The sequence below is a fragment of the Molothrus aeneus genome, chromosome 6, assembly GCF_037042795.1.
Source record: "Molothrus aeneus isolate 106 chromosome 6, BPBGC_Maene_1.0, whole genome shotgun sequence".
In the NCBI taxonomy this organism is placed as follows: Eukaryota; Metazoa; Chordata; class Aves; order Passeriformes; family Icteridae; genus Molothrus; species Molothrus aeneus.
This window is the reverse complement of record NC_089651.1, coordinates 23,743,686-23,767,566: the sequence shown is the minus strand read 5'-3', so window position 1 is coordinate 23,767,566 and position 23,881 is coordinate 23,743,686. Positions and strand designations below refer to the sequence as shown.

General features: G+C 44.8%; 2 protein-coding genes across 3 annotated transcripts; one reads left to right on the top strand and one right to left on the bottom strand.

Annotated features, from left to right (window-relative positions):
• Nucleotides 1-773: 773 nt before the first annotated feature.
• On the top strand, nt 774-14,316 carry DDB2 (damage specific DNA binding protein 2). 2 transcript variants are annotated; one of them, XM_066552275.1, is made up of 11 exons: nt 774-828; nt 1,735-1,911; nt 4,666-4,796; nt 5,419-5,610; nt 8,091-8,257; nt 9,306-9,405; nt 10,800-10,977; nt 11,673-11,818; nt 12,072-12,236; nt 12,544-12,589; nt 13,058-14,316. In XM_066552275.1, the coding sequence occupies exons 2-11, from the start codon at nt 1,740-1,742 to the stop codon at nt 13,150-13,152; spliced, it is 1,392 nt and encodes a 463-aa protein (XP_066408372.1). In that variant the 5' UTR covers nt 774-828; nt 1,735-1,739; the 3' UTR covers nt 13,153-14,316. The 2 variants fall into 2 exon arrangements, with proteins under 2 accessions (XP_066408372.1, XP_066408371.1); XM_066552274.1 differs by having other exon boundaries at nt 1,735-1,926.
• Nucleotides 14,317-14,571: 255 nt separating this feature from the next.
• ACP2 (acid phosphatase 2, lysosomal) lies at nt 14,572-23,868 on the bottom strand. The gene is made up of 11 exons (XM_066552281.1): nt 23,769-23,868; nt 23,584-23,679; nt 23,421-23,507; nt 20,882-21,034; nt 20,445-20,543; nt 20,200-20,289; nt 17,820-17,952; nt 17,656-17,744; nt 16,943-17,049; nt 16,551-16,726; nt 14,572-16,468 (listed from the first exon to the last, which is right to left on the bottom strand). The coding sequence occupies exons 1-11, from the start codon at nt 23,862-23,864 to the stop codon at nt 16,332-16,334; spliced, it is 1,263 nt and encodes a 420-aa protein (XP_066408378.1). The 5' UTR covers nt 23,865-23,868; the 3' UTR covers nt 14,572-16,331.
• Nucleotides 23,869-23,881: the final 13 nt, after the last annotated feature.

Below are 23,881 nucleotides of genomic sequence, written 5' to 3'. Positions count from 1 at the left end.
GACTGTACCTTAATTACTCAGCATAGTTACTGGCAGGCCTGAAGCCAGGGAACCTTACTGCTCCAGAGATGAGGGATGAGGTTCCCCATGGTACATGGCCCGCAGACAGCAGCCTCCTTTGCAGGTGCGGGAGGGAAGTGCTGGTACCTCCCTCTGTGTTGGTAGAGCTCTTCCTTTCCTGTTCTTGTCAGCTTCGTCATGTAGCATCTGGTACTCTATGAGCTGCTCTCGACAAGACTGTTATCAGCTTTTGAAGCGCCTTTTCTTGTTCATGGTCCTGATGCTATTGATGATGTTGTGTTCCAACACCAGGTGAATTTTCTTGTGGAAATGCTATTTTGAATTTTTTTTTGATTGCCGTGTTTGGGGCCCTTACCAAACAGCTTTAATAGGACAATTTGATGCTCTACAAACTAATGAGGGGCATATGATTTTACGTGCTGCACCAAATAAACAAGAGGCAGACAAAGACAGATCGCGCGTTTCAGGCCGGCTTGGCCCTCGCAGCCGGAGGATCTCTCGCTGGTCTCTCGCTTCCGGGAGCCGGAGGTGCTGCTCATGCTGAGGGCCGGGGAGGCCGGCAGGGGTAGGGGCGGTGGAGGCGGGCAGGGACTAGACAAGCACACCGAGTCATCCCCGACCTCCCCCGTCGATGGCGCTGCCCCTGCCCCTCTGCCTCGCCACGGCCGGCGAACTCGGTGCCGCTCCGGGGGCAGGGCCGAAGCCGCTGTCCCCCGTTCCCGCCCCGGTTATGAAACCGCGGGGGAGGGGCCAGTGCCGGCCGCCGGCCGCGGCGGCGCCGGGAGAGCGGAGGCCGCGGGAGCGCAGGTGAGAGCGGGGTGGGCTTTCCGCCCAGGCCGCGGGGGCTCCGGGCCGCGCCTGGGGCTGCAGGGCGGCCCCGCGCTAGGCCCGGAGCTGCCGGAAGGGTAAGAGCCTGCGCCGTGGCCGCCGAGCTATATTTAACACGGGCAGATATCCGTGATGGCCATTCAGGAATTCTAAATAAGCTCAGCGAGAGCACAGGCTCAGCCTAGGGATGCTTTGCGGGAAGGCGCTGCCGCTGCGGAGGGCATTTGGGGCACGGCGCGCTGGTTGCAGAGAAGGCTGTGGAAGGCCCATGCTTTTCCTCAGGGGCCTGCTGGTGTTGTGGCCGGCATAACGCGGGACACGAGTGGCTGAATCCCACCGCCGTCAGAAGAGCAGTTCCGGTGTGGTTGCCAGGCAGTGCAGGAGCCCAATCCAAATACCAGGTGGTGGTTGTGAGGAAAAGTGGCCATTATGGAGGAAGTGCCTTCTGAGCCCACTTGTTGCAAGGCCAGTCAGCCCTGGCCATCGTCACAAAAATTCTGACCTTTTGCTTTGCTGAATCTAAAGAGCTCAGTGTGAGTTACCTGAGAAACATTTAGGGTAATCTGTGGTTTCACAGATGTACTTTATGCACATCTTTGGGTTTTGGGTTTAAAAGTCTGGTAGAGGCACATCTGTCAAAACATAATCTAGTGCTTTAGGATACGTTAATTTTCATATGTGAGCAAAGAAGATTTTATTGAACCTGTTTCTCTCTTCAGTAGAGAACAACAAAAAGCTAGTGTCATCCAAATGAAAGAGGATACAGGTCTAATCACTACCTTCAGACTAACTGGGATATGTTCCATTCCAGTTTTTCTCTCTGTCCTCTGGTTAGAAGTGTATGACAGTCTTACCTTCCATGCTTTGTTTGCTTTCAATGGTCAGACAGAATGGCTCCAGTGAACCAGCCAAAGGACAAGAAGCGTGAGAGGGCATGTCAGCATTGGCCAGAGGAGGCAAAATCAGCTGGGAAGAAGAAACGGGACTATGGAGAACGAGGGAATGAGAAACAAGAAAAGAAGTTGTTTGTGAGAAAAACACCTAAACCCTCAGGGAAAATCGGTAACATTTCTTCAGGTTCTTATTTTTTTCTCCCTACCAGATTTACAACAAATAACAGGCATTGACTAGTTGAAGAGGAAGAATGCCAAGAAGCACGTTCAGACATGAGTGTTCAGATGGGGTTATGTTGAAGTAATAGGCAGACTTGTGTTGGGGTAGTACATCCTCCAAGTTTTTGTCTAGTGAGTGTGTGTGCATGCATGAATGTTTAAGTTTTGAGACTCTATACCCCTTGATAAAAGCCCGAAGCACTGAAGATGCTGTTACAGCTCATTTGAGGGTGGTCAAGTTTTATAGAATTCCTGTATTACAAGATCTCTGCTTTAGTGTTGGACAGACCAGTCTTGGTAATACATTCTTATTGTCATGCAATTCCGAATGCAGTTGTTAGTTTTAAGGCTGGTGTCCCACAGCATCCAGTCTGAACTGGTATTTGAACCCCATTCTTTTCCTGTTCTAAGTTTTGCTACACTAAGTAGGAATACTTTCTACCTCTGTTCAGATTATAAAGGACAGAATTTCCTCTATTTTCTTCTGCTTATGTGCATTTTTTTCCTTTAGTGACTAACTTATGAAAAAGACCAAATCTTAATGATTTTTCATGTCATGTGGAGTTGTGATTAATTTCTAATATACTGGAAAGTTTAATCCTTTGCATTTATTGAGGAAGTTGTCTAGCCTTTATCTACAGCAACTTCATAGAATCATTTAGGTTCAAAAAGACCTTTAAGATCATAGAATCCAACTGTTAACACAGCACTGCCAAATCCACCACTAAACCATGTCATTAAATGCCACATTTGCACATTTTTTAGAATATCTTTAGGAATGAGGACTCATCCACCTCCCTGGGAAGCCTGTTCCAATGGTTGACAACTCTTTCAGTGAAGAAATATTTCATGATAGCCAATCTAAACCTCTCCTGGTGTATCTAAAGACCCTTTTCTCCTTTCTATCACTTGTTACTTGGGAGAAGAGACCAACTCCCCTCTTGCTAAGCCTCTTTTCAGGTGGTTGTAGAGAGCAATATGGTCTCCCCTCAGCCTCCTTTTCTCAGATAAAACCTTTAATTCCATCAGTGATTTAGGAGATCAATAGGGTTACTGCCATGTGGAGATACTATGTGTTTTCTGTACGATTTTGGCTTAAGGATCCAGAAATTACTGAAGTGTTTTTCAAAAGTCAGAGATAAAGGATTCTATGATTTTTGCACATTTCCATTGTGTGGTCTGTAAGTCCAAACTTGGAGAAGTTAGCAGGGTGAACAGTGACTGTGGAGGCAAAATGCTCTGTTTGAAAGGAGATCTGTCTATAATTGCAAATAGTTAAAACATCTTCTGTAGTTAATTTAGCTACATGATTTTATTGAAACTTCATGACCGATTTTTGTATTCGGTAAGCATCTGCCATTCCTGTAAGATACTTCAGAAAAATGAGGCTAATAATATTTTTCCCTTAACCCTTTCTTAAAAAGATTAAGACCTTTGTATTTGAGCTTTCTGGTTCTGTGTTCCAGTTTGTATGTGTTTGGAATTTTTTTTCTCCTGATTCATATATGACAGTTTCTGTTTCTTAAAATTAAACTACCTTTTTAGAGGGTTTCTTTCAGCTGATCCTAAAAAGGCCTGAAGCTTTGTTTCTTAATAAGTTATCCTTCATTGTAAAATGGAATCTGAAAAAAACCCCTCAATTTCTGTTGCCTCTGAAGAAGGAACTGTGGATACCAATTCTTCAGTGAAAAAAAAAGCAATTAGAATAGAAATACTTATGTAACTATTTCAATGTGTGACAAGTGTTCTCACTATGTGAACAAAAAAGTGTGCTTTTCTCCATCATTGCATTAAAGAAAGATTTAATTAGGTTCTAATCATATAGGATGATCTGTGTGTTTTCAGTCTTCTGTGTTTGTTTTTTTAAAATAAGTGTCCTTAAATGAAAATAGCATTTGTGTTTCTTAAGAAATGCATTTGACATTTAGTTTGCCTGGGACAGACCATTGTTGTGGGGATGATTAGATCACAGACATGGAACTGAACAGATCTAATTTTTATGTAAAGGTCCCTGAAGACAAAAATTTGGAACATGAACAAAATCTAGAAACAAGCTGTGCTCTCAGCAAAAATCACTCAGAACAGAAAGGTTTTCAGGCAGTGAGGCATCAGCAAGTCTATTATCAAAAATAAAACTGGCAGCGCTATAAGCAGACTGTATGGGCTACAGCGTGAGCAGACAGAAAGTTCTGATTCACAGCAGGCTTTTCAGGAACTGTGTGGGAGCTCATGTTGCCATACTTGGGAAATTTTCAGGTGTTCCTGCTGATCACACATGTGACTTTTCTTTTGCTGTATGCATGGGCTTACCACCTCCCATGGCATATTTCCAAGTTGCTGGGGCTTTGGATAGCAGCATTGCATTTTGGGTATGAAACATTGAAATTGTATGTTGTCCAAGAGGTGCACCATCCACCTGTGGCATTACTTTAGTCCTTTCCTGTTATCTTTTATAAATCTGTGGGAAAGAGAAGGAAGGTTTAACAAGAGGAAGTATACACAAATCTCTGGTGGCCTATGGACTCCATAATTGCAGAAGCTGTTGCACCTTAGATGTGTAAGAATTATTTAGAAGCTTTTATCTTGTGGCTGAAGCTTTTCATGGATGTAGCAGAAAATGCAGATGTCTTCCTATATTGTTTCTATTGAATGAGCATGACAGGTGTTGCTAATCAGTAGGTTTTACTCTTTTCCTCACTGGCAGGTTGCAGTGGAGGTGGGTTTGTGATGAAAAACAAGAGAGTCCTTTCCTCTCAGCTCGAGCGGCGATGCAGCATTGTTCATTATGTCTACCAGAAAATGCTGGGGGGCTCCATTCAGGCACAGCTCAGGCAGGTGAGGAGTGTACCCTTCAGGACCTGTTGGACATCTCAGCTCCCTACATCAAAAGGTCTTCAGCACAAGCAGAGGAACTTTAAGGAGCCTAAAAAGTTCCCCATGTACACAGTTTGTGGCTCCAATTTTGGTGCACCCTTATGTTTCTTAATCCTGTAAAATGGAAGAGCTGAGATGACTTTCCCTTTTGGTTGACCCAGCCCTGCCAATTTTTATCCTCTGTTAATTCTGTACTTCCTTGAATCATATTTAAACTTGTCCACTCTCCCTGTTGAGTTATTGCACAGTGATACTTTTGCATGCTGGTGTGACTGTTTTGTCATACTGTTCTTGTATCCACACTACTTTGCCAGTCTTGTCACGTTGTTGATTTTTTTCCTCTTCACAGACATAGTCTTCAAGTCCATAATGTTTTACTGTTTTGTAGAGCCAAATGCCTTTCATTTGAAAATTAGTTCTTCCTGTAACATCTGTAGGTGGGAAGCACCTGGGCGAGCTTTGTTGTTAAGATTTTGTGTGAACATATTAACATACATGACAATTAGAAATTGTTAGCATTCCTCATTCAGAGAATCTCAGGGATGCTTGCAAAAGTCATAATTCTCTTTACCTTTTGTAACAGAGATTGGAGCTGGCTTTTCTGCGTTCTCTTTCCTCATACTGCCTCTTTCGAAGAGCAAGTCCCTTTGACAGGAGAGTGACATGTCTGGAATGGCACCCAACACACCCCAGTACGCTAGCTGTCGGTTCCAAAGGTGGAGACATCATCCTTTGGGACTGTGAAGTACTTGCTAAAACCTGCTTCATAAAGGGGGTAAGCCTTTGTATGTGAGGAATGGGTGGGAGGGAAAACTGGAGTACTATGAAATACTGCAGATAAAAACTGAGGTTTGTTGTGAGAAGCACATAAGGGTCTTGGGTTTTGAAGTAGCTAGTTATGGGTAGGACTGAGATGCAACAGCATGTCTGTTCCCAAGTCCCAGACTATTTTAGCACTGGGGAAAACTGAGGCATGGTGATTAAGTTCATAATGAAGCAGCACTTGGTCTGTGCTCAGTGGAAAATACAGCAACTGGCAAAACCAAGGGATGCCAGAAACAAGTAGGCAGAGAAGGTCTGTCTGGTTTAGGTCTCGATCTTTCTCTGCTCACCTTTTATTGTGGCAGATGAAGAAACATCTTTGGGGAAAAACAAGGTGCCTTCATCTCAACAGAAAAACTAAGATAGAATGAATGGTGTGTGCATCTGGCATACCCCCTCACTGCTGTATTCAGCCATTTCCATTCCAATAGGGGATCAAAGACTTTGTACCTTTTATCACTCTTCTAAGTTAAGATAGATACACATTGAGAGGTCTGTCCTCCAGAAATTCCAGAGTCACCTTTCTCTTTTTGTAAATAGTGTGGTGCCAGACAGCAAGTACCTTGCCTGGGGACTGAAGGAATTGCAGATTTGTCCTCCAGGAGGGCAGCTCCTGGTTTAGACAACCATCATGTCAGAGACATGGTTGTCTTTCCTGCTTAGAGGACTGTGGTGTGTTTCACTGTTACTGTTAAAGACATAGCAGTGCCTGCAGACTTACAGAACACACTTTTCTCCTTCCCCATCACTCAGTGGATTTTTCTTTTGTTCATCCCCTTCCTTGTAGATGGGAGCTGGAGGGGCCATCACAGCAATGAAGTTTAACCCTTTTAACCCTAGTCAGCTGTACACTGCGTCAGTTGCCGGCACTACCACCCTGCAGGATTTTAATGGCCATACTGTCCGGGTCTTCACCAGCACCGAGGACTGGGAGTAAGAATACAGTAATGCTTTGGGCCTCTGTGTCCTGCTGGCAGAAAGAACTACAGAGAGCAGGAGAAACAGGGAGAGATATGTTTGTCTCTAATATGTGAGAGCTGGGCTTCCTCTTCCCCATATACATGTCCTTTATTCTCTGAATTTCAGGGAGGCTTATTCTTTTTATTTTTCCTTGAAATGGGGTAGTGGGTAGGAAAGAGCTTTTCACTAGTGGGGAGGGACTCTTTGATGCTGCTCTTCCTGTTGTACATGAGTGAGTGGGGATCCAGTGGATTTCCTTACTTGTGTGTTCTTAACACATCAGAAAGCTCTGTGCCCTGGGGACTGTCTAACCTCTTCATCTGCTAGCAGTGCTGCTTGATGTCAGGTGGTTTTTACAGGACAATTCATAGTTCTCTCCACAAATACCACTGACTTCAAGCAGTGCCTGCCATTAGGGTCACACCAGTTAATCCCACCAAGCTTCTGGTGCTTGTCTAAAATACCAAAATTGAGTCTGGGTTCCTTCAGTAGTGAGTGAAAAGAGGAGATGAATTGCTAGAAGCAGCTGTGAGAATTATCTTCTCAAGACTGTTGTTTTTTCTGTGGACTCAAGAGGAAGCCTGAGATCTTCAATTAGTTACTTGAGTTCTGTGCTTAAAGGTAAGTGAGAGAATTTGAGTTAGCTTTCACTTTACTTTCCCCCACCTAATTCTTTCTGAGTGCAGCTTTCATGGTTACTTTTTAATTTGTCTGTTCCCCTGCAAGCTTGTAATAGGGCAGAAGGTGAACCCAAGTCATGCTGGGATGACTGGTGGGGTGAGCAAGGAAAGATAAACTGCATCCTGAGACCTAAGCAGTTGTTCTGTGAGCAGCAGATGGAGTGCATTTGAGTAGCAAAGAGTTGAGGGACTCCCAGGTAGCGCTCTTTTCTTCTGTCCTTGTGTAGGGCTTCCACTTTTCCTCAGTAGACCAGCTAGGGGAAAACGACATAACAACAATAACAATACAACATAACATAGAACATAACATTCCTGCCATGGGGTTAGCTTAAGTAAGATTTGCACTTGGCTTTTCCTGCTTGTTGGTACCTTGAGAAAGACCAGATACAGCACTGGAAGCAGCCTAGGGAGCTAGTCAGTGTAGTCTCTGTAAGAAAAGCTTGGTGCTGGGCTATGAGATTTTACATGGTTTATGCATGGAATGGTGCTGGTGTTGCTTGTGATCTCCTAAGCATGGTCTGAGCGAGGTAGTTCACTGCAGATTAGTCCTACCTCCATACAGAAGCAGCAGTCCTTGCTGCTAATGAGGTTTGCAGCCCAAACTTTGAAGGCTCGGATGTATGTGCTCGGATTTGAAACAGGTTAGAAAAAAAGAGTTCTTGTGTATGTGCTCTGCCAGAAAGCAGTGCTTGTACCTAGAGAAACCGACAGTGTGTACCAGGAGGTGACTGTTGAGTTAAGATTTTCACTTTCACTCTAACCTTGATGTCTCTTGGCTTTGTGTGTATTTCAGAAAGGGCCAGGAGATTCTCTCGGAGACATCAAGTTCAGTCCTTATGAGGCAGAGAAGCTTTATGTGGCATCAGGTGATGGCACCCTAAGTCTGCAGGATCTTGAGGGCAGAGCGGTGCAGGTGATCTCTCGTGCCCTGGACTGTGGCCATGAGCATCATAATGTTTGGTGAGAAGAGGGCACTGCAAGGTTAATTTTCTGTTCCTTGGGGTTAATGCTGTGTTGCTTCTTCATCTCTGCCAGTGTTAGGAGACTCTTGGTATGCATTGGTCCCATGGGGGAGCTTGGAGAAGACAGGGTCCTGGTTGCTAGGCATCACAGGGCACGTAGGCTTTTACATTAGCTGAGCGTGCCACGCACATCTTCCCATGTTACTTTCTGGTGGTGCCATCTCCTATCTTGCAGATACTGATGGCTTTTCACTTGATGAAATATGAGGTGAGAAGAGCAGGGTAACTTCCTTCTCTTCATTGTTGTCAGTAGTCTGTTTTGTCAGTGGCAGCTCAGGTACCGTAAGGAAAGCCACACCACATTCCTGCACAATCTGAGTTTCAGTTTATTGAGTTTACCCCGTGGCCCTTTTGCAGACTTCAGGCTCATCATGTTGACTTCCATGGTCTTGAATTCTTAGAATAATGTATCTTGTAAGTGAAGCTTTTGCAAGAAGTTCCCAAAGGATCCCAGCTCTATTCTCACTGCCCTTCTTCTGGGAGAGCTGGCATTAAGACATATGTCTTGATCAGATAAGTTTCTATTTAGTTTTGTTTCCTGGACCATGAAGCTGAGACAGTTTGATGTGCAACTCTTCAGTCCAAAGCTTCTGTCTTTACTGCTGCTTCAGTGTTTTGTGGAAAATGTAATTTTAAAGCTGTTTCTCCACATTTGTCAAAGTCCCAAGGATGTTCTGATCTTTCCCAAGGTATTTTCATGTGCAGGCACAAAGTGGTTCTTCAGTCTCAGTTATGTGCCACTGTTGCAATGTGTTACACTACACCTAATAAGCACTTCAAAATGACTTTGAAGTTGTTTCACATTCAGTCACAGACAAAACATTGCTGATAAGCCGTCCTTCTTCCTCATACTCAGACCCATACCACCAGGCAGGAGATTACAGTTACAATCTGTTGCAGTCTCCCTTGTCAGGGAGATGTGAACCAGAACTCCACTGCCTTCACTTTCTTGAAGGAACAGCACTGATTTGTGTCTTTCCCTCTAGTTGCTGGTACTGCAGTGTGGACGTTTCTGCAAGCTGCCGTGCAGTGGTGACAGGTGATAATGTGGGCAACGTGGTCCTGCTCAGCACTTCCGGTGAAGAGGTTTGTATGGCTCCATGCAGCATCTCCTCTACAGGAATCTTCATGGCTCATGTGCTTTCCTACTCTACAGGGACCCTGCAAAGAGGAGCAAGTGACTTGCAGCTCAGGAGATGAGTTCACTCATTGTGTGGGTGGTGAGAAATCCTCCACTTCTGCCACCCAGTAGACATTTTACATTGTTGAGTATAATGGTAATAATTTCTAAACAAGGAATTATTACCTGTCATGTGCTGCCCCTTCCTTAAGAGTATTTGCTACTAGCCAGAGTAATTATAGGGTAACCTGAAGATGTGAGCACCCTCTGCCAACAAGCTTCACACTTCCAGAAACTTAGTGCCCTGATGGGAGTAATTTAGGAGGTACTGCTTTGCTGTGCACCCTTCCATGACCTGAGGGTAGGCACGGAGCAGTAATGCAGTGAATGTTGGGATGGAAATTGCACTCCTGCCGTTGGACACGAGAGGGCAGGCAGAGGCGCAGACTGTGAGTCTGGAATGTGGTGAAAGAGGAGAGAGTACTTGGAGTGGGCCCTGCTTCGAGTCCCTGCTGTACTGTCACACTGGCACTGCCCTCTCTGCTGCATGTAAGGGTAATGTCTGTAAAAGTTTGCCACCCAATGATGTGTGGCTAGAGGCAGCTGTGCAAAACAGTGGGCAGAGTCAGGAGTGCTCCAGGTGACTTGTCCGTATTCAGTGTTAGTTGCTGACTTACTTTTTTTTCCCCCTGAAAGAATGTGACAGTCTTTTCTGCAGTAGGGAGATATCCATTATTCTAGAGAGGATAGGCCAGCTTCAGCCCTTAGATGAGAGATAACCTTCTGGCTTTGTATAGAAATTTATTCATGGCCACTTTGTGTTTAGTTGTTGTTGTTAATTGAAATATTTGTCCTACCCTCATGTTTCTTTGGTGACATGTTTCTAGAAGCCAATTATATCTTCTCTCACTTTTTTTTTACTTAAATGAAGGTTTTTTTGCTTTTCCACACAAAGCAGTTCCTTCCATCTTGTTATCTTGGCAGCAGATTTTCTCTACATGTTCCAGTTTGTTTAAATCTTTCTGCAAGTGAAAGGCTGGCACTGCTTAAGGTCTTCCAGATGTGATCTTGCTTTGTACAGTGACACTAATATTTCCCTCCATGAAGGCCTGGGCTTGTGTTTTCTTTTCTCATAGCTGTAATAAATTGTCAGATCAAAGTTTTTCTAGAATGAAATAGTTATTTCCCAAGGTCATTCTTTTCCTTTCTTGTTTCCAGTGAATACACTCTTGGTGAATTGTAGAAGATTTGTTACTCTATAAATGTGAGACCTCTTTACTTGGCACTAGTAGATTATAATTTCATTTCTTTACTCCAGATCTTGATTATTTTGTTCTACATGATTTTCTGTTTCCTGCAGGTCTGGAAGCTGAAATTGCACAAGAAGAAAGTGACTCATGTAGAGTTTAACTCCCGATGTGAGTGGATGTTTGCCACAGCATCTGTGGATCAGACAGTCAAAATCTGGGACCTCAGAAGCATCAAAAACAAAACAAACTTTCTTCATCTGCTTCCACATGAGAAACCTGTCAATGCAGGTGAGTTAAGGATTTCATTGCATGTTCCATTGCACTGGATTTCTGCAGAGAGTCCGCTCGGCTCAGCTTTTATTGTGGTGGCAGTATTGGGTTTTACTCAGATTCCAAGTTGCATGGTAATTAAAGCAAGGAAGATGTTGGGAATGTGTGGCCAGAGGCAGGGAGGTGGCTAGGGCAGCTGCAGCACCTTGTTAAGACTTGCCATACAAACTGTGACACTGTACCTTAGAAGTGAGTTTGAAAGGAGCAGTGGCTGAGATTAGAAAACTGAATTTATTGGGGCAATCCCTTTAACAAGAGCAGAGAATGGAACTCAAACCTCTGTTTCTTGGGTGCAACTTCACCAGTTGATGGAAGTCCAAACTGCAGGTATTCATCTCATTATTCCACTGTCTTTCCACTTGAATGAGCAAGTTCCTTTCTTTGCAATGTTTCCTCCTGTGATTCTGAAATGAGAAAAAATTTCTTCTTAGGTAACCCAGCATGGTAGGTGTCAGCTTTCTTTTTGTAAGAGTTTTGAGTTTGTTTGAGACAGGTAGTCTGTCCTGTCAGAGTCTTACCTATTGGGACACACAGCCATATTCACATATCAATTAAAGAAATAGTGATGGATTTTCAGTCAGTGAAATGTGACACATTTCTTGTCAGTCACAGCATTGTGATCTTTAGTTTGCCTTATTGTCCCACTTTCCTAGCTTACTTCAGCCCAACACATGGTGCCAAGCTTCTGAGCACAGACCAGCACAATGAAATCAGGGTTTACTCATCTTCAGACTGGACCAAGCCACAGCATCTGATTCCACATCCACATCGGCAGTTTCAGCACCTCACACCTATTAAGGTGAGTTAAGTCTAAGAGGAGCATCATGCTTGGTGCTAGCAGCCATCTGCAAATCAAAAATGGTCTGATTTCTGGTCAGGATACTACACTGGTGGGTGGATATTTACACTGCTGCAACTCCCAGTGGAGCAGTGTTCCTCAAGCTGTGGGTGGGATATAATAAGAGTTGCTCCCAGTGTCAGTTGTCCGGATTGTGTCAGTGCTGAGCTCTGTTCCTTTCCCTAAGCTCTCCATGACTCTGTTTCCTGATCAGGCGACGTGGCATCCTCGCTATGACCTCATAGTGGTAGGTCGCTACCCAGACCCCAAGTTCCCCGGGTACACGCTGAACGAGCTGCGCACCGTGGATGTGTTCGATGGAAACACCGGCGAGATGGTTTGTCAGCTCTACGATCCAAATGCTTCTGGGATCATCTCGGTGAGCTGAGCGCTGCAGCTGAAAGGGCTGTCAGTAACACTGCTCTGTCTGTGGGAAAGAGGCATGGCTTAGGGACTAGAACAGTATCCAGTTTACTTGTGACAGACTCATGCTGCCATGGGATATGGCTGCCAGCTAAAACTGCTGGCTCAAGCAGGGCTAGCCCATGGTCCTTTGTGGGGCTTTTGTGATACTCTTAGGGAACACTTTTTTCCAGATGGTTTGTTGCTGTTATATAAGCTGTGGTGCTCTTATGACTGTTACATAAGCAGTGATGCTCTTACAGACTCTGTGTTTTCATTTTCAGCTCAATAAATTTAACCCTATGGGAGACACACTGGCTTCTGGCATGGGTAAGTGAAGAGAACCTGGGGCACTAAATGTGTGGGTTGTAGTCCCAGGAAAGGGCTGGCTTGTTATTCCATGCCATCCATGAAGCAGTAGAAGAAAACAATGGAGGGGGAAAAGCCTTTTCCTGCTAGGCTGTACCATTTCCCTTTGTTTAATTTATCTCATTTCCTAGGCTGCAGAGCCAAGTTTAGTCAGCTTTTCACAGGCTGTGTGGGATTAAGTTAGCTGGCTATAGATTTAGGTCTTAGACCTGTGACAGATGACACTAGGAATTACGTATATTTCTTAGTTAGATCAGATTTCCATGGCTATGTGGACACAGCATCTGCAATAACTATTTTTACATCCTCTATACTTTGGAAATACCTTAGAAAAAATCTTTTTGAATTTCTGGGATTTAAGTGACATAGCCTAAGGTATTATGATTGATGCAGAGTTTCTGATATACAGTATTTAATTTTTCTTCTCAGGCTTTAATATTCTGATCTGGAACCAGGAGGAGATGGCAGCCAAGAAGCATGAACATCTCTTGAAAGCCATGACAAACGAGGAGATTGAACCATGAGAGAACAGGGGATTGGAAGCTGGAGTTCATCCAGACGTGGAGGGCAGGGACAGGCAAACCCTGGCACAAGCAAACTCAAAAGCTAAGTTAATGTCTGGGGAGCTGCAGGAGATGAAAACAAAAAGCAGTGATTCTAAACCGCAGGGAAGGAAGTAAAAAGAGACCGGATCTAGAGAACTGCTTTAGTATTTTGATCCTTTCTGAATCCCAGCATACAAATTGTTGGCAATGGGAGTATTAAGCTGTGGAATTAGACTTTGTCCTTCCTCCCCAGATCTGATGTTGCTTCCGTGATCCTCTTGGCCTCTCTTTCTAGAAAGTTATGTCAGTACTTGGTTCCTCCAAGTGGAGTTACTGCTCATTTTCTGAGGCACTAGGAGAACTTCAAAGACGTTCCCAGATCTTGCTGAAGTTACTGCTTTCAGCCTACCATATCTGTTTGTCATCACTTGTCACAGGTTCCCATTTCCTGTAGTCTGCAGTGGAGCAGCTCATGACAGGGTCCCCAGCTTGTTCTAGTCCAACCAAGCTGAGAAACCATTTGCTAACAGGATTAACACCCTGAAAAGATAGAATGTTCACAGGGGTGAATTTGTGGATAGCTTGGGTATCCTAGGAAACACCAAGCTTTCCCATATGCAAGCTTGGAAAATGTGTTGGTCAAAACATCAGGCTTAGCCTGTTCTCTGCTTGCAGCTGAACCACAAAGAACGGGATTCCAGAGGTCTCTGTCATTGATTGCAAGGACAGTATGGAGCTGGGCACCTACTGATTCTGTAGTTTCTATTTTCAGAGTTCTAGGCTGTTTCTTGCCAATGATTAGGCATTTTTTTTTCACCTATGCCTATGTGCTTCAGAATGTTTGGTAAGAGTGTTATAAAACAAATGAGGGATTTCTTCCAAATACCCCTGCTCAGAGCCAAATCTCAAGACTGTTGTTAAAGGGTTAAGTTTTGCTTTTTCTACTTTGTTTACAAGGCTGCTGCTGTCCCAGAGGTTGATGGGATGGGATGGGCTCCAGGCCTGTGCAGATTCTTCACATTCACGTTTATAGTTTTGCAATATTAATATCAATAAAATTTTGTACTAAACTAAAATTCTTTGATAGAGTGGCTGCTTTGAGGATACTGCTGAACTGCTTTCATAGGGGAGAAGTTTGAAACCTTTATACAGGAGGGCTATGAGACATAGTAGTGGGTCTGCAGCAGACCCCTCCAAGTTGGACAGGATGCATCATAAGCTGTATCCCTGAATAGCTGCTGCAGTCAAAACCAGTTTATGTCAAATCTCCCTGTGTGATGTGTGGGATTGTGAAACAGGGAATTCCTTTGGGGGGGGTATGCTGCAGTAAATTGTCTGCTTTCCAACACTGAGCACAGTGGTGCTAACCCTGTAAACTCCTAGAGAAGAGGAGAAGAGTTCACTGAGAAATTGATTTTAATAATGAAATGTATTGGAACAAGTACAGAAAGTCATTCACAGTCAAAATGTCTAAATCATCATAAAAATCTTTTCTGTGTGTGTGCAAAATTTGGTGCCTTTAAAAATAACAGGTCTGGTCCTTTTAAATGCACTTTCTATTACCTCTTTCTTGTGCCTGTTCTCACAGGCAGTAGCTTTTTCTTTATGACTGTCTTGCTGTGCAGGAGACCTAGTCTGTATCTTCAGAGGACAAAAAGGTGAGGAAGATGCTGAGAACAGCAAGCTGCTTCTGCTGATTTAGGGTTCCCATGCTGGCAGATGCTGATTACGGTGTGGAGAAAAGTCCCCATGGTACTCCTTAGGGGGAACAAAAGGAAATGTTTGTAACCTAAGAACTGGCTTCTGTATCCAAGAGGGGAAGGGAACTGCACCAGAAAGGGAAGTAAAAGTAGGAAGTGAATGTGCAGTTTCACCACGTGAAGAGCCTGTGCTTCTGGTGCCTGCTGCAGTCTCATTTTCTGCCAAAAACTGCAAGGCAGGTAGTGAGCACTTGGTGTGAAGATCTCTGCAGCAGCTGCAGTGTGCAGAGAGGCTAGGCTGGAGAAAGAATCACACTTTGGACAAAATGCCCAAAAGTGTGTCAAATAAAGGAATCCATACTGGCCTGCCAATTCTGATCCTTAATGTTTGTTGTCCATCCAGTAGGGAAGATAGGAAGAAAAACTATAAAACTTGGCATTTAATCTAGTCTTAGGTAAACAGCTCTGCTACATCTCTTAATTACAGCATAAAAACATTGTGCTAGTAAAGCATATTCCTTGGACTGAAATCTGGATTACCTGGAGTACTGGATACTCCCTTTAATAAGTCCTTGAAGTTCAGATATGGGAAGTAAAATTTAAACTTGGGATCTTTAGACAGAAACCAAGTTTCTTATCTAGAGGGACTTTCCTTTCTAGAGCAACATTGCACAAGAAATTGAGTGTGGGTTTGCTTCGGTCACAGAAATTGCTCTCTCTCATGAGAGAGCTTTTTTGGGTTTACTCTTGATTCTACTCTGAGCCCAATCCCAGGACTGACTGAAAACTGCTAGGTTTTCAGGCTTGTCCTGATTTCAGTACAGTCCTCTCTTGACCCACAATGTGAAGAGGGGAAAAAAACCCCAGTTGCCAGCAGCAGCTACTTGACAGCAACCTCAAGAAACGCTTTACATTTCTCCCATCATCTGCAGAAGTTCCCTCTGCATGGACAGTAGATGAGTCTTGGTGCATTGTTGGTGAGCTGTACCCCCAGCTCAAGTTCAGACTTTCTACCATCAGCAGCTCTATGATGTGAGGGAAAAGCACTCAAAGTGGGTTGACCCTGAAGGGAAATGCAACTGGATGTGGCAGCTACTGCACGCCCAAGCTTCTCTGCCACAGCCATGGTGAGTGGTAACGTTTACAGTCACTTGAAAGGAGGAAAACTTGAAACTGGCCATGTTGGGAATCATAGACTGGGTAAGCTGTATGAGGACCAGAGCACCACAGAGTATATTGGCTTCAAAGTTAAGGTGTCATTTCCTTAGAGTAGCTCAGTTCTTTTTCTCAGTTATTTCCAAAGGATGTCACCTTTAGAAAGTATCCAGAAATCAAGTCCAGTTCTGTTCTGGGAAGTAAAGGCCAAAATAGAAGAATGCTGAGTAACTGAAGGTGCCCAATCATCCTTAGGGGCAACACAGCTCCTTCCTACTGCCTGGGAAGGAGTTGAAGCAACTGTCAGGCCTGCTCTTCTCCTTCATTGGAGACGTGCCGGTAGCCAGGGGGCTGAGACTGTATGCGAAAGAGTACAGTCAAGAGGAGAATCAAGAGGAGAAGGAGAATGGATCCACACACAGCCAAACCCACAAAGAGCTCTGTAAGGGAGAAAATAAGTGGTCAGCACGGTATCACCCAGACTTTCCCCTTCTGCCACACTCTGGTCAAGCCTGGGCTCACCTGTGTCATGCATGCTGCTTGATACCTTGCATTCCTGCTCCCAGTCCTGGGGCACAACAGGATCTGTGAGTTCCAGGAATCTTTGCAATGGGCATTTATGCTGACAGCCAGGGATTGTCAGTGGGAAGGGCTCCTTCCCACTCTCATTCCGGTAAAACATCTCCACGGAGAAGTTACTGAAAACAAAATAGAGCAAGGTGGTTTTTTTTCTCTAGTTCAAGTCATCCCTTCCCAAAAACTAAGTGTGCACACCCTTTCCTTTATTCTGGTGATAAGTTTTCCTCATGAGTCTTCCACTAGGAGCAAGATTGCATGCCCCAGGAGTGGAGCCTAGCCTAGGTGTCTAACCCTCAAGGTGAAATCACAGCAGACGTCTTTACTGCAGCCCTCACCCATCATCCTCTTGGTACAGTTCAAATAAATGACATGAGGCGTATGGTGCTTGGTTCTTGTTGTAGACATCTAGAGCCGTCTGCAGTGCCACAAGTGTGGTGTCATGCTGAGAAAGAGGGAAAAAAACCAAATCAGTCACCCTTAGGGATGTGTCAGGGCAGCTCAGACCATACCAGTAATGGAGAAGGCAGTGCAGAGGGGACGTCACCTTTGTAACTTCCATCTGGAAATGGGAGAGGAACTGTACTGGTAGAACAGTGGTCTGTGATGGTGCCAGAGAAGGGGAGGAAGTGAAACAGCCATATACACTGTTTTTCTGAGAATTAATCTCTAGAGAGCAATTTGGAAGAAATACTTGGCCTTTCAGGCAGTAGGCTGCTGGAAAGGGGAGACAACTGTATCCACACTTCTGAAACATCATATTTGAGTAGCATCAACCCATCTAGCAAATAAATAGTGTCTCCTTAAAGTCTGCCAGTCTTGTTCATGAGCCTGAGCTAACAGGAATAAGGACACATTGGGAATTTTCCTCAGGGATCCCAGAAGAACGATGCCAAATGCTGCATCTCCCACCCAGTCAGAGGCAAAGATGCATGTCCTGATGACTGCACGGGGGCTGTAGGGAAGCTAGAAAGGGTTAAAACTATCACCAAACCCCAATCCCCTGCAGGCAGGAGGAGATGGCTAAAAGCCAGCCCCAGCTTTAACTTACCGCTGAATAGACAAGCAGTTTTAGGTTCTGATGGGCAGAAGCATTTGCTGCTTTGGTTAGATTTTTCCTTATGTGATCCAGCAGGACCCCTGAGGAATGAGAACAGCTGGTAAGAGGCAAAAGCCAGAAAGAGCAGCACAAGGCTCCCTCCCTGGTGCACTCACCGCCTTGCAGACGAGCTTTTTCTACCCGGTTGTGGATCCCAAACAGAAATTCAAAACCAAAGTCTTTTAGTTCCTTCAAGTGAGTCATGACTTCTGGAGTCACCCATCCAGGCAAATCCATTTTGTGTGCTTGCTAGAAAGAGAAATAATATGCATGTGCAGGTAGCACAGGTCACAGATTAAACAGAGAAGGGGAGGGTGTCTAGAGACCTGCCCATACTGCTGCTACTTTCCTACACTATTTTAAATATGCAATATAATATGCCCCTTTCCTATTTGTGCTTTTGAACCTCACACTGCTATGCTGGATACAAAGAATATATGTGGGTTTTGGTGTTATTCCAGAAAATAGTAATGAGAAGAATAAAGATTGCAACTTAAGAGCTCCATTTCTGTGAAAGCACAGCTGGAATGCAAGGTTATGTTCTAATTGATACAATAATCTTAGGGCATTAACTTTACATGTGGGTAATTCTGCCCTGCAGATGGCATGCAGTCGAAGGAAAAAAAACAGGTAAGTGAGTGAACACAAACTCAGGGTTTCTGGTGTAGCTGCACCTATTTCCCTGGAGGCTCTGAGGACCACTGAAAGACACTAGACAAAGTTAGCAAGTGCTCTGTGGACAGAACAGTGGGATGCACCACTGACAAAGCCGTGTACTCAAACCCAGGAGCCCGAGAACTGGGAACCAAGAGAAGAACTTGCTTTGCAGCCAACCCATTACATGAAAGGATTAGTTATAATGGCAGAGAAACAGCAGTTGTGGTTTCCCGGCATTACTGAGAACAATTTTCTTTGCTGCATCCCATTAGATTTCCGGAAGTTGAGGCTCAATATCCTTAAGGGCACATTCTGTCTGAGTGGTTCAGAGAAATTCCATCAGCAGCTTGGATATTTAGTTAGTTCTTCATTAATTTACAAAGAGAATCACCGGTAAGTTCAGCTATTTCTTGGACTTTTTTATTGTCTCCGTCCAGATAGCAGAATGACTCTACTGGCAGAGGTGAGAAAAACAATCCTCTTCAGGGCACTTTTTGCATGACTTACTAAAAAGGAGGAAGACCAAAGAAGCTGAAGAGACCAATCAGCCTGAGGGTACAGTTCTGAGTGAGAAACACTCTTTCCTTAACAACATTCTGGTTTTGCTTTGGGACTGTGGGCTGTTCTCAAAGTTCTTTGGGATTATAGTGGTTGTCACCTGGCCTTCCAGGCCCAATCTGCAAGTTCGTTAAGTGACTCTTGAAAACGAAGAAGATTTGAAATTCTGGATCTCTCTGACCAAAGGATATTTTTTTACCAATACATGTTGATTCACTGTGATTGTTACAAGATAGGAAATGAGATTTGTGATACAAAGGGCAGATTCACATAGGACAATGCAGCTTTGGACTGGAATATTCTCAGCTTGTAGCAACCCAAGCTGCTACTTTACATAGAAAAGTGCAATTCCCTGCTGATTTATCTTTTACACCCCCAAAATAGTGCACACCACTGTATACCACTGCCAGCAAGCGAAGCAGTCTTGCACTCTCATAGAATTAGTGTGACACAGTGTCAAAATGCTTTGGTTTACTGTGTCCATAATTCAATAATTCACTAGTTTGACATGAAAGATCACGCTGTACAGTTATACACTGAGAAACTTGTGTGTAACAACTTTAAGTATCCTGGATTTGTGACCTTTAGTTTAGCGTTACCACAGCACAGCTAACCCAATTTCTGATTTTCTTTACGTCTTCGTGAGATATGTTTTCAACCGAAATCGACTCAAATACTGAGTTTGGTGCCCCCATCCCAAATGGTAAAGGGTAATATCTGTCTCTAGAGTCTTTCTCTGACAAAGGAAAATATGTCAAAAACAGATGTGAGTGAACCCCGCTTAACTTAGGATAGCATTATTTTCTTTTAGATATGGCATTAAAATAAGCACAGAAAGATAAGTGATTGATTTAAAAAACCAGAGAGGTAGAGATATCACCAGGAATAGTCCTAATTAAGGTCCCAACTTAAATAATAAATTTAATGTTTCTTAACAGAGAATCTCATTTCTATGGTATTTGACTTAGGCTGGTCAACAGACAATCTAAAGATTTCAGATTGCAGTCATTTTCTAGCGACTTTCAAGAGAGGTAGGGCTTTTTCTGACTCTGGCATGATATATATCTGAGCTACAGAGTGGGAGGTTATAGGGTGCAAAAATAGGTAATTCTTGGCACATGCCTCTAGTGAGTGGGAGCTGTTATTATTCTGAAATTAGAACATTACTTCTAATTGTAAGGTGAAAAGTTGTTTCACGGGATTTTGTAAAATAATTTCCACCAAATCCAGTGAATACTAAAGACCAGATTCCAGTGGGTGTAAGATGATGGCCAGACTTACTTCACAGAACAGTGTGTCATATACACTCCATATACTCTCGAGAGAGATATCCCGGATCCCAGTCTCCTTTGCCACCATCTCCAGGAATTGCTGTAGGTTGGACAAAAGAGAAAGGTCTTCAATTTTCTAATCTCATACTGTATTATATGCACTGGTATCCCTTCCCTTTTCTCAGAGCTCTGATTATATGGAGGTGATAACTACAAGCCTAGAACCACCTTATTCTCATGTAAACAGTCACTTACCCAATTCTCTTTGGTCTTATTTATGTATTCTGCTGAGTGCCGTGTTTCAGTCTGTAGCTGTTCATACCGTGGACAAGGGGTCAAAGGGAACTTCAGTAGCTGGGCAGAGACAAGAGCAGCCAGGTCACCAAGAATGCTGGAGTACAGAATTTGCAGTAAACATGCACAGCTGTAATGAAACCCTGACTGCATCTATAAACAGCCTCAAGTATTGCCTGCTGACATACTCCCGATCATGTGTGGTCTGCTCAGGTGTTGCACCTGACATGTTGAGTGAACCCAGCCCCTGAATTCTCTCATCTTCTTCTGAAAATACGAAAACCTCTGCAAGGTAGGTCCCAGGAGAAGTTCAAGACAATCTGAATCAAGACTATAGCAAATATTTTTGGACACTACACTACTTGAGTAGTCAATACATGTCTTTGAGATGAACTTACCCTTTCATCAGACTCAGGGACTGTGTGCACAGGGATAGGCTGCCAGGAGATGTTAGGGTTGAACATCTCTTGTCCTCCTGGGGGATAGAGGCCTGCCAGATTGGCCTCTGCACTCATCAGTGTCCGATCACAGTCTGTGCTGCGGATGAAGATCTGCCAGGACAGGGACAGTGCACCATTACTAACGCTCCTGCAAGCGGTGATGCTCAGGCACAGGATGATGCACTCGCCCAGGAACACTGCCAAGTGCCCTGCAGCTGCTCATGGACAACAGGGGAACAGGAGTCAAAGGGACCGAGCCTGCTGATGTTGGCCTGGACAAAGCTGTAAGGACACACACAGAGACAATCTGCTGTCTAATACTGGAGCTGTCTGGTCGGGATCAATGGGATACGCAGGTGCAGCGTGCAGAGGTTAGAGATAGAAAGGAGTCTGAATCTGAGTCTGAGGAAGGTTCAGAGAAGAGGAAGACAAAGATGCAGAAAACTATGGGTACAGATAGGAAATGTGCCATATTTGCAGAGCAGGACTGAGGCAAACTCCTGCATTCTGCTGTCAGTTCTAGGAATGACTGACTGTGCTCAGGAAAAGAAATGGCTTCTTCAAACCTCAGTTTTTCCATCTGAGAAAAAAAGACAAAAGTGATCCGACTAACAGGAGAGTAAACAAAAACAGGGAGTGCTGGGATTTTATCTGATCATTGTGGGCTCTTGGGATTAATGGGCCAAGACCTGACCATTCTAGAGCTCAGAAGAGAGAGTTCTGAGCCAGAAAAAAGGAAAAATGAGAAAAATACAGCAATGTTCAGAAGGTCAACATGGCAAAACTTTAGTATTCTGGTATCTGTGTACTGAAAACAGTTAAGGGGAAATAGAGAAACCAGTGATAAAATAAGAGGACCAACAGGAAATCATAAATAAATGTCCCAGGAAACAGCATGTTTGATCCAAAACAAGAACAAAAAGCCTGAAGAATGAAATATAATGTAAAGATAGTGATTTTTTAAAGTGTTAGGACAGAATAGTAAAATATATATATACTCTGTATAATACCTCTCATGTGAAGTGTACATCAGAAACTTTACAGTCACAAGAAAAAAACCCAACTGTCTGCCCACTTTTACCTCTTAACAGTGGCTTGAAAAAACTGACCCTGTACTCATTAGACGGGTTTGCTTTTATCCTTGGTAAGCTCTGAAGAAATGAGATATTTTAAAAGATAAGGACCTAATTCTAGAAGTATCATAAAAACCCCAAGCAATTAAGCCCTAAGTGTACATGCTTTCTTCAGCACCTTTTGCCAGGCTCCAGCTTGTCGCTGAGTCAGGTGACAGACAGTCATATGGTGTCACCCAGAGGCAACACTTCTTACAAGGGAGGTTGCTCAACTTGAGCAAGGGTTCAGGCTTGGTTAGCAGAACAGCTTTTGTTTGCACATCTTGGTTTGTTTTTCTTTCTCAAGCAAGAGAAGGAAAAGAGTTCCAGCTTGCAGAAGGTGTATAAGAGTGAAGTATGTTTGGAAAGGAAATACTGAGGATAGTTAAAGGATCTGTGTTTGAGACAATGCTGGAAGTTTTGTTGATGAAGTAAATGTCAAAGAAGGGATGTAATCTTAACTGTGACAAACTGGGTTCTTACTGGGAAGCCCTAGAAGGGGAGAAACGTGGAAAAGTGTATGGGGATTCTTAGTTTGCCCTGTCTGTATAATCAGCTAATTGAGCTCAGATAAAATAACTGAAGTGGTGCAGAGCCTGTAGTAGGGCAAGAGGTCTTGGCTGCCTGCTGTCCATCTGAACAAGCCTCTCATCTGGACACCTGTTCATGTTTTCAATTGACTCAGTACCAGTTGATTATTAGCAGAGGTACTTGGGAGGACTTTTTATTTCCTTACTTTTTTTTATCTTTTATAATTTTGTCTGTGCTTAGTACATGGTTCCACAAGGGCTCTGTGACTTTTTCCAAAAGAAACCTACCAGTTTCTCAAGAACTATTATAAAGTGTGAGGACATCCTAATGAGAGAGAGGGGAATGAATAGCTTTGGGCAACTGTCAATACTTTACAGTTGAAAGGAAATGAGAGGGTCATTGCTGGCCAGTAACTACTACTAATATCTACTCTGGTAAGATTGTACCTCAAGTGCACTGGGGAGGGCAGGGCCAACACGGGCTGCATTCTTGTGAGCTATTGTAACAGGAAAAGAAAATCTCATAAGCTCGAGTAAGAAACAAATACCAGCTACAACAAACATTGCTGTTTAGTTCCCTGGACTTCAGAGTGAGTGGCTCGAACAGTCCCACAACTCTGGCTGGATTTGCCTTCCCACCCCGCGGCCAGACTCAGCACAGAGCCTGCGTTTGGGCCCTTCTTCTTCCTCTTGCAGTGGGAACGGGCTAAGAAACGAAAGTACTTGGAGACGAGTCCCGGCGCTGGCGTTTCCCTTCCCAAAGGAGCCACCCGCAGCCCCAGCCCGCGCGGCGCCCCGGGCCCACCGTGGGGCGGCCGAGAGCGCCGCTCCCCGAGCCGGGGGGCTGGCACTGACCTCCTGCCGCCGGTACGTGTCGCTGAGGAAGTCGCGGTAGCGCCGCCGCAGGGCCTGGCCCAGCTCCCACTGCTGCCGCATCCCCACCTGCAACGGCACCGGGCGTCACCGGCGGTCCGGACCTCGGCCCGGCCCCCGCCGCCCGCCCCGCCTCGCACCGCACCTGCGTGAGCTGCCCGAATCCCTGGGGCCAGGCGCTCTCCTGGTACGGGTCCCGCGGGAAGGCCTTGATGGGCGAGCGGTCTCCGTGCCGGTACACCTGCGGGCGGCACCGCGTCACCCCGGCCCGGCCCGGCCATCGCGGCCCGGCCCGGCCCGACTCCCCCCGCGTCCCCCCGTCCCCCTCACCAGCGTCACGAAGCGGAGGCTGCGGGCCCGGGCGGGCGGCGGCTGCAGGCACAGCGCCAGGAGCAGCAGGACGGCGCCGCCCCGCCCGCCCGCCATGGCGCTCGCACACCGCC

Bases quoted from the DNA above. Each gene is read 5' to 3' on its own strand.
- DDB2 (XM_066552274.1), top strand. From the start codon at position 1,740: ATGGCTCCAGTGAACCAGCCAAAGGACAAGAAGCGTGAGAGGGCATGT. The intron at 4,797-5,418 runs GTGAGGAGTGTA...CTTTTGTAACAG, and splicing joins TTCAGGCACAGCTCAGGCAG to AGATTGGAGCTGGCTTTTCT. The intron at 11,819-12,071 runs GTGAGTTAAGTC...TTTCCTGATCAG, and splicing joins AGCACCTCACACCTATTAAG to GCGACGTGGCATCCTCGCTA.
- ACP2 (XM_066552281.1), bottom strand. From the start codon at position 23,864: ATGGCGGGCGGGCGGGGCGGCGCCGTCCTGCTGCTCCTGGCGCTGTGC. The intron at 17,050-17,655 runs GTAAGTTAAAGC...CCTCTTTCTCAG, and splicing joins AACTGCTTGTCTATTCAGCG to CATGACACCACACTTGTGGC. The intron at 16,727-16,942 runs GTGAGGGCTGCA...TTTTGTTTTCAG, and splicing joins CTGTACCAAGAGGATGATGG to TAACTTCTCCGTGGAGATGT.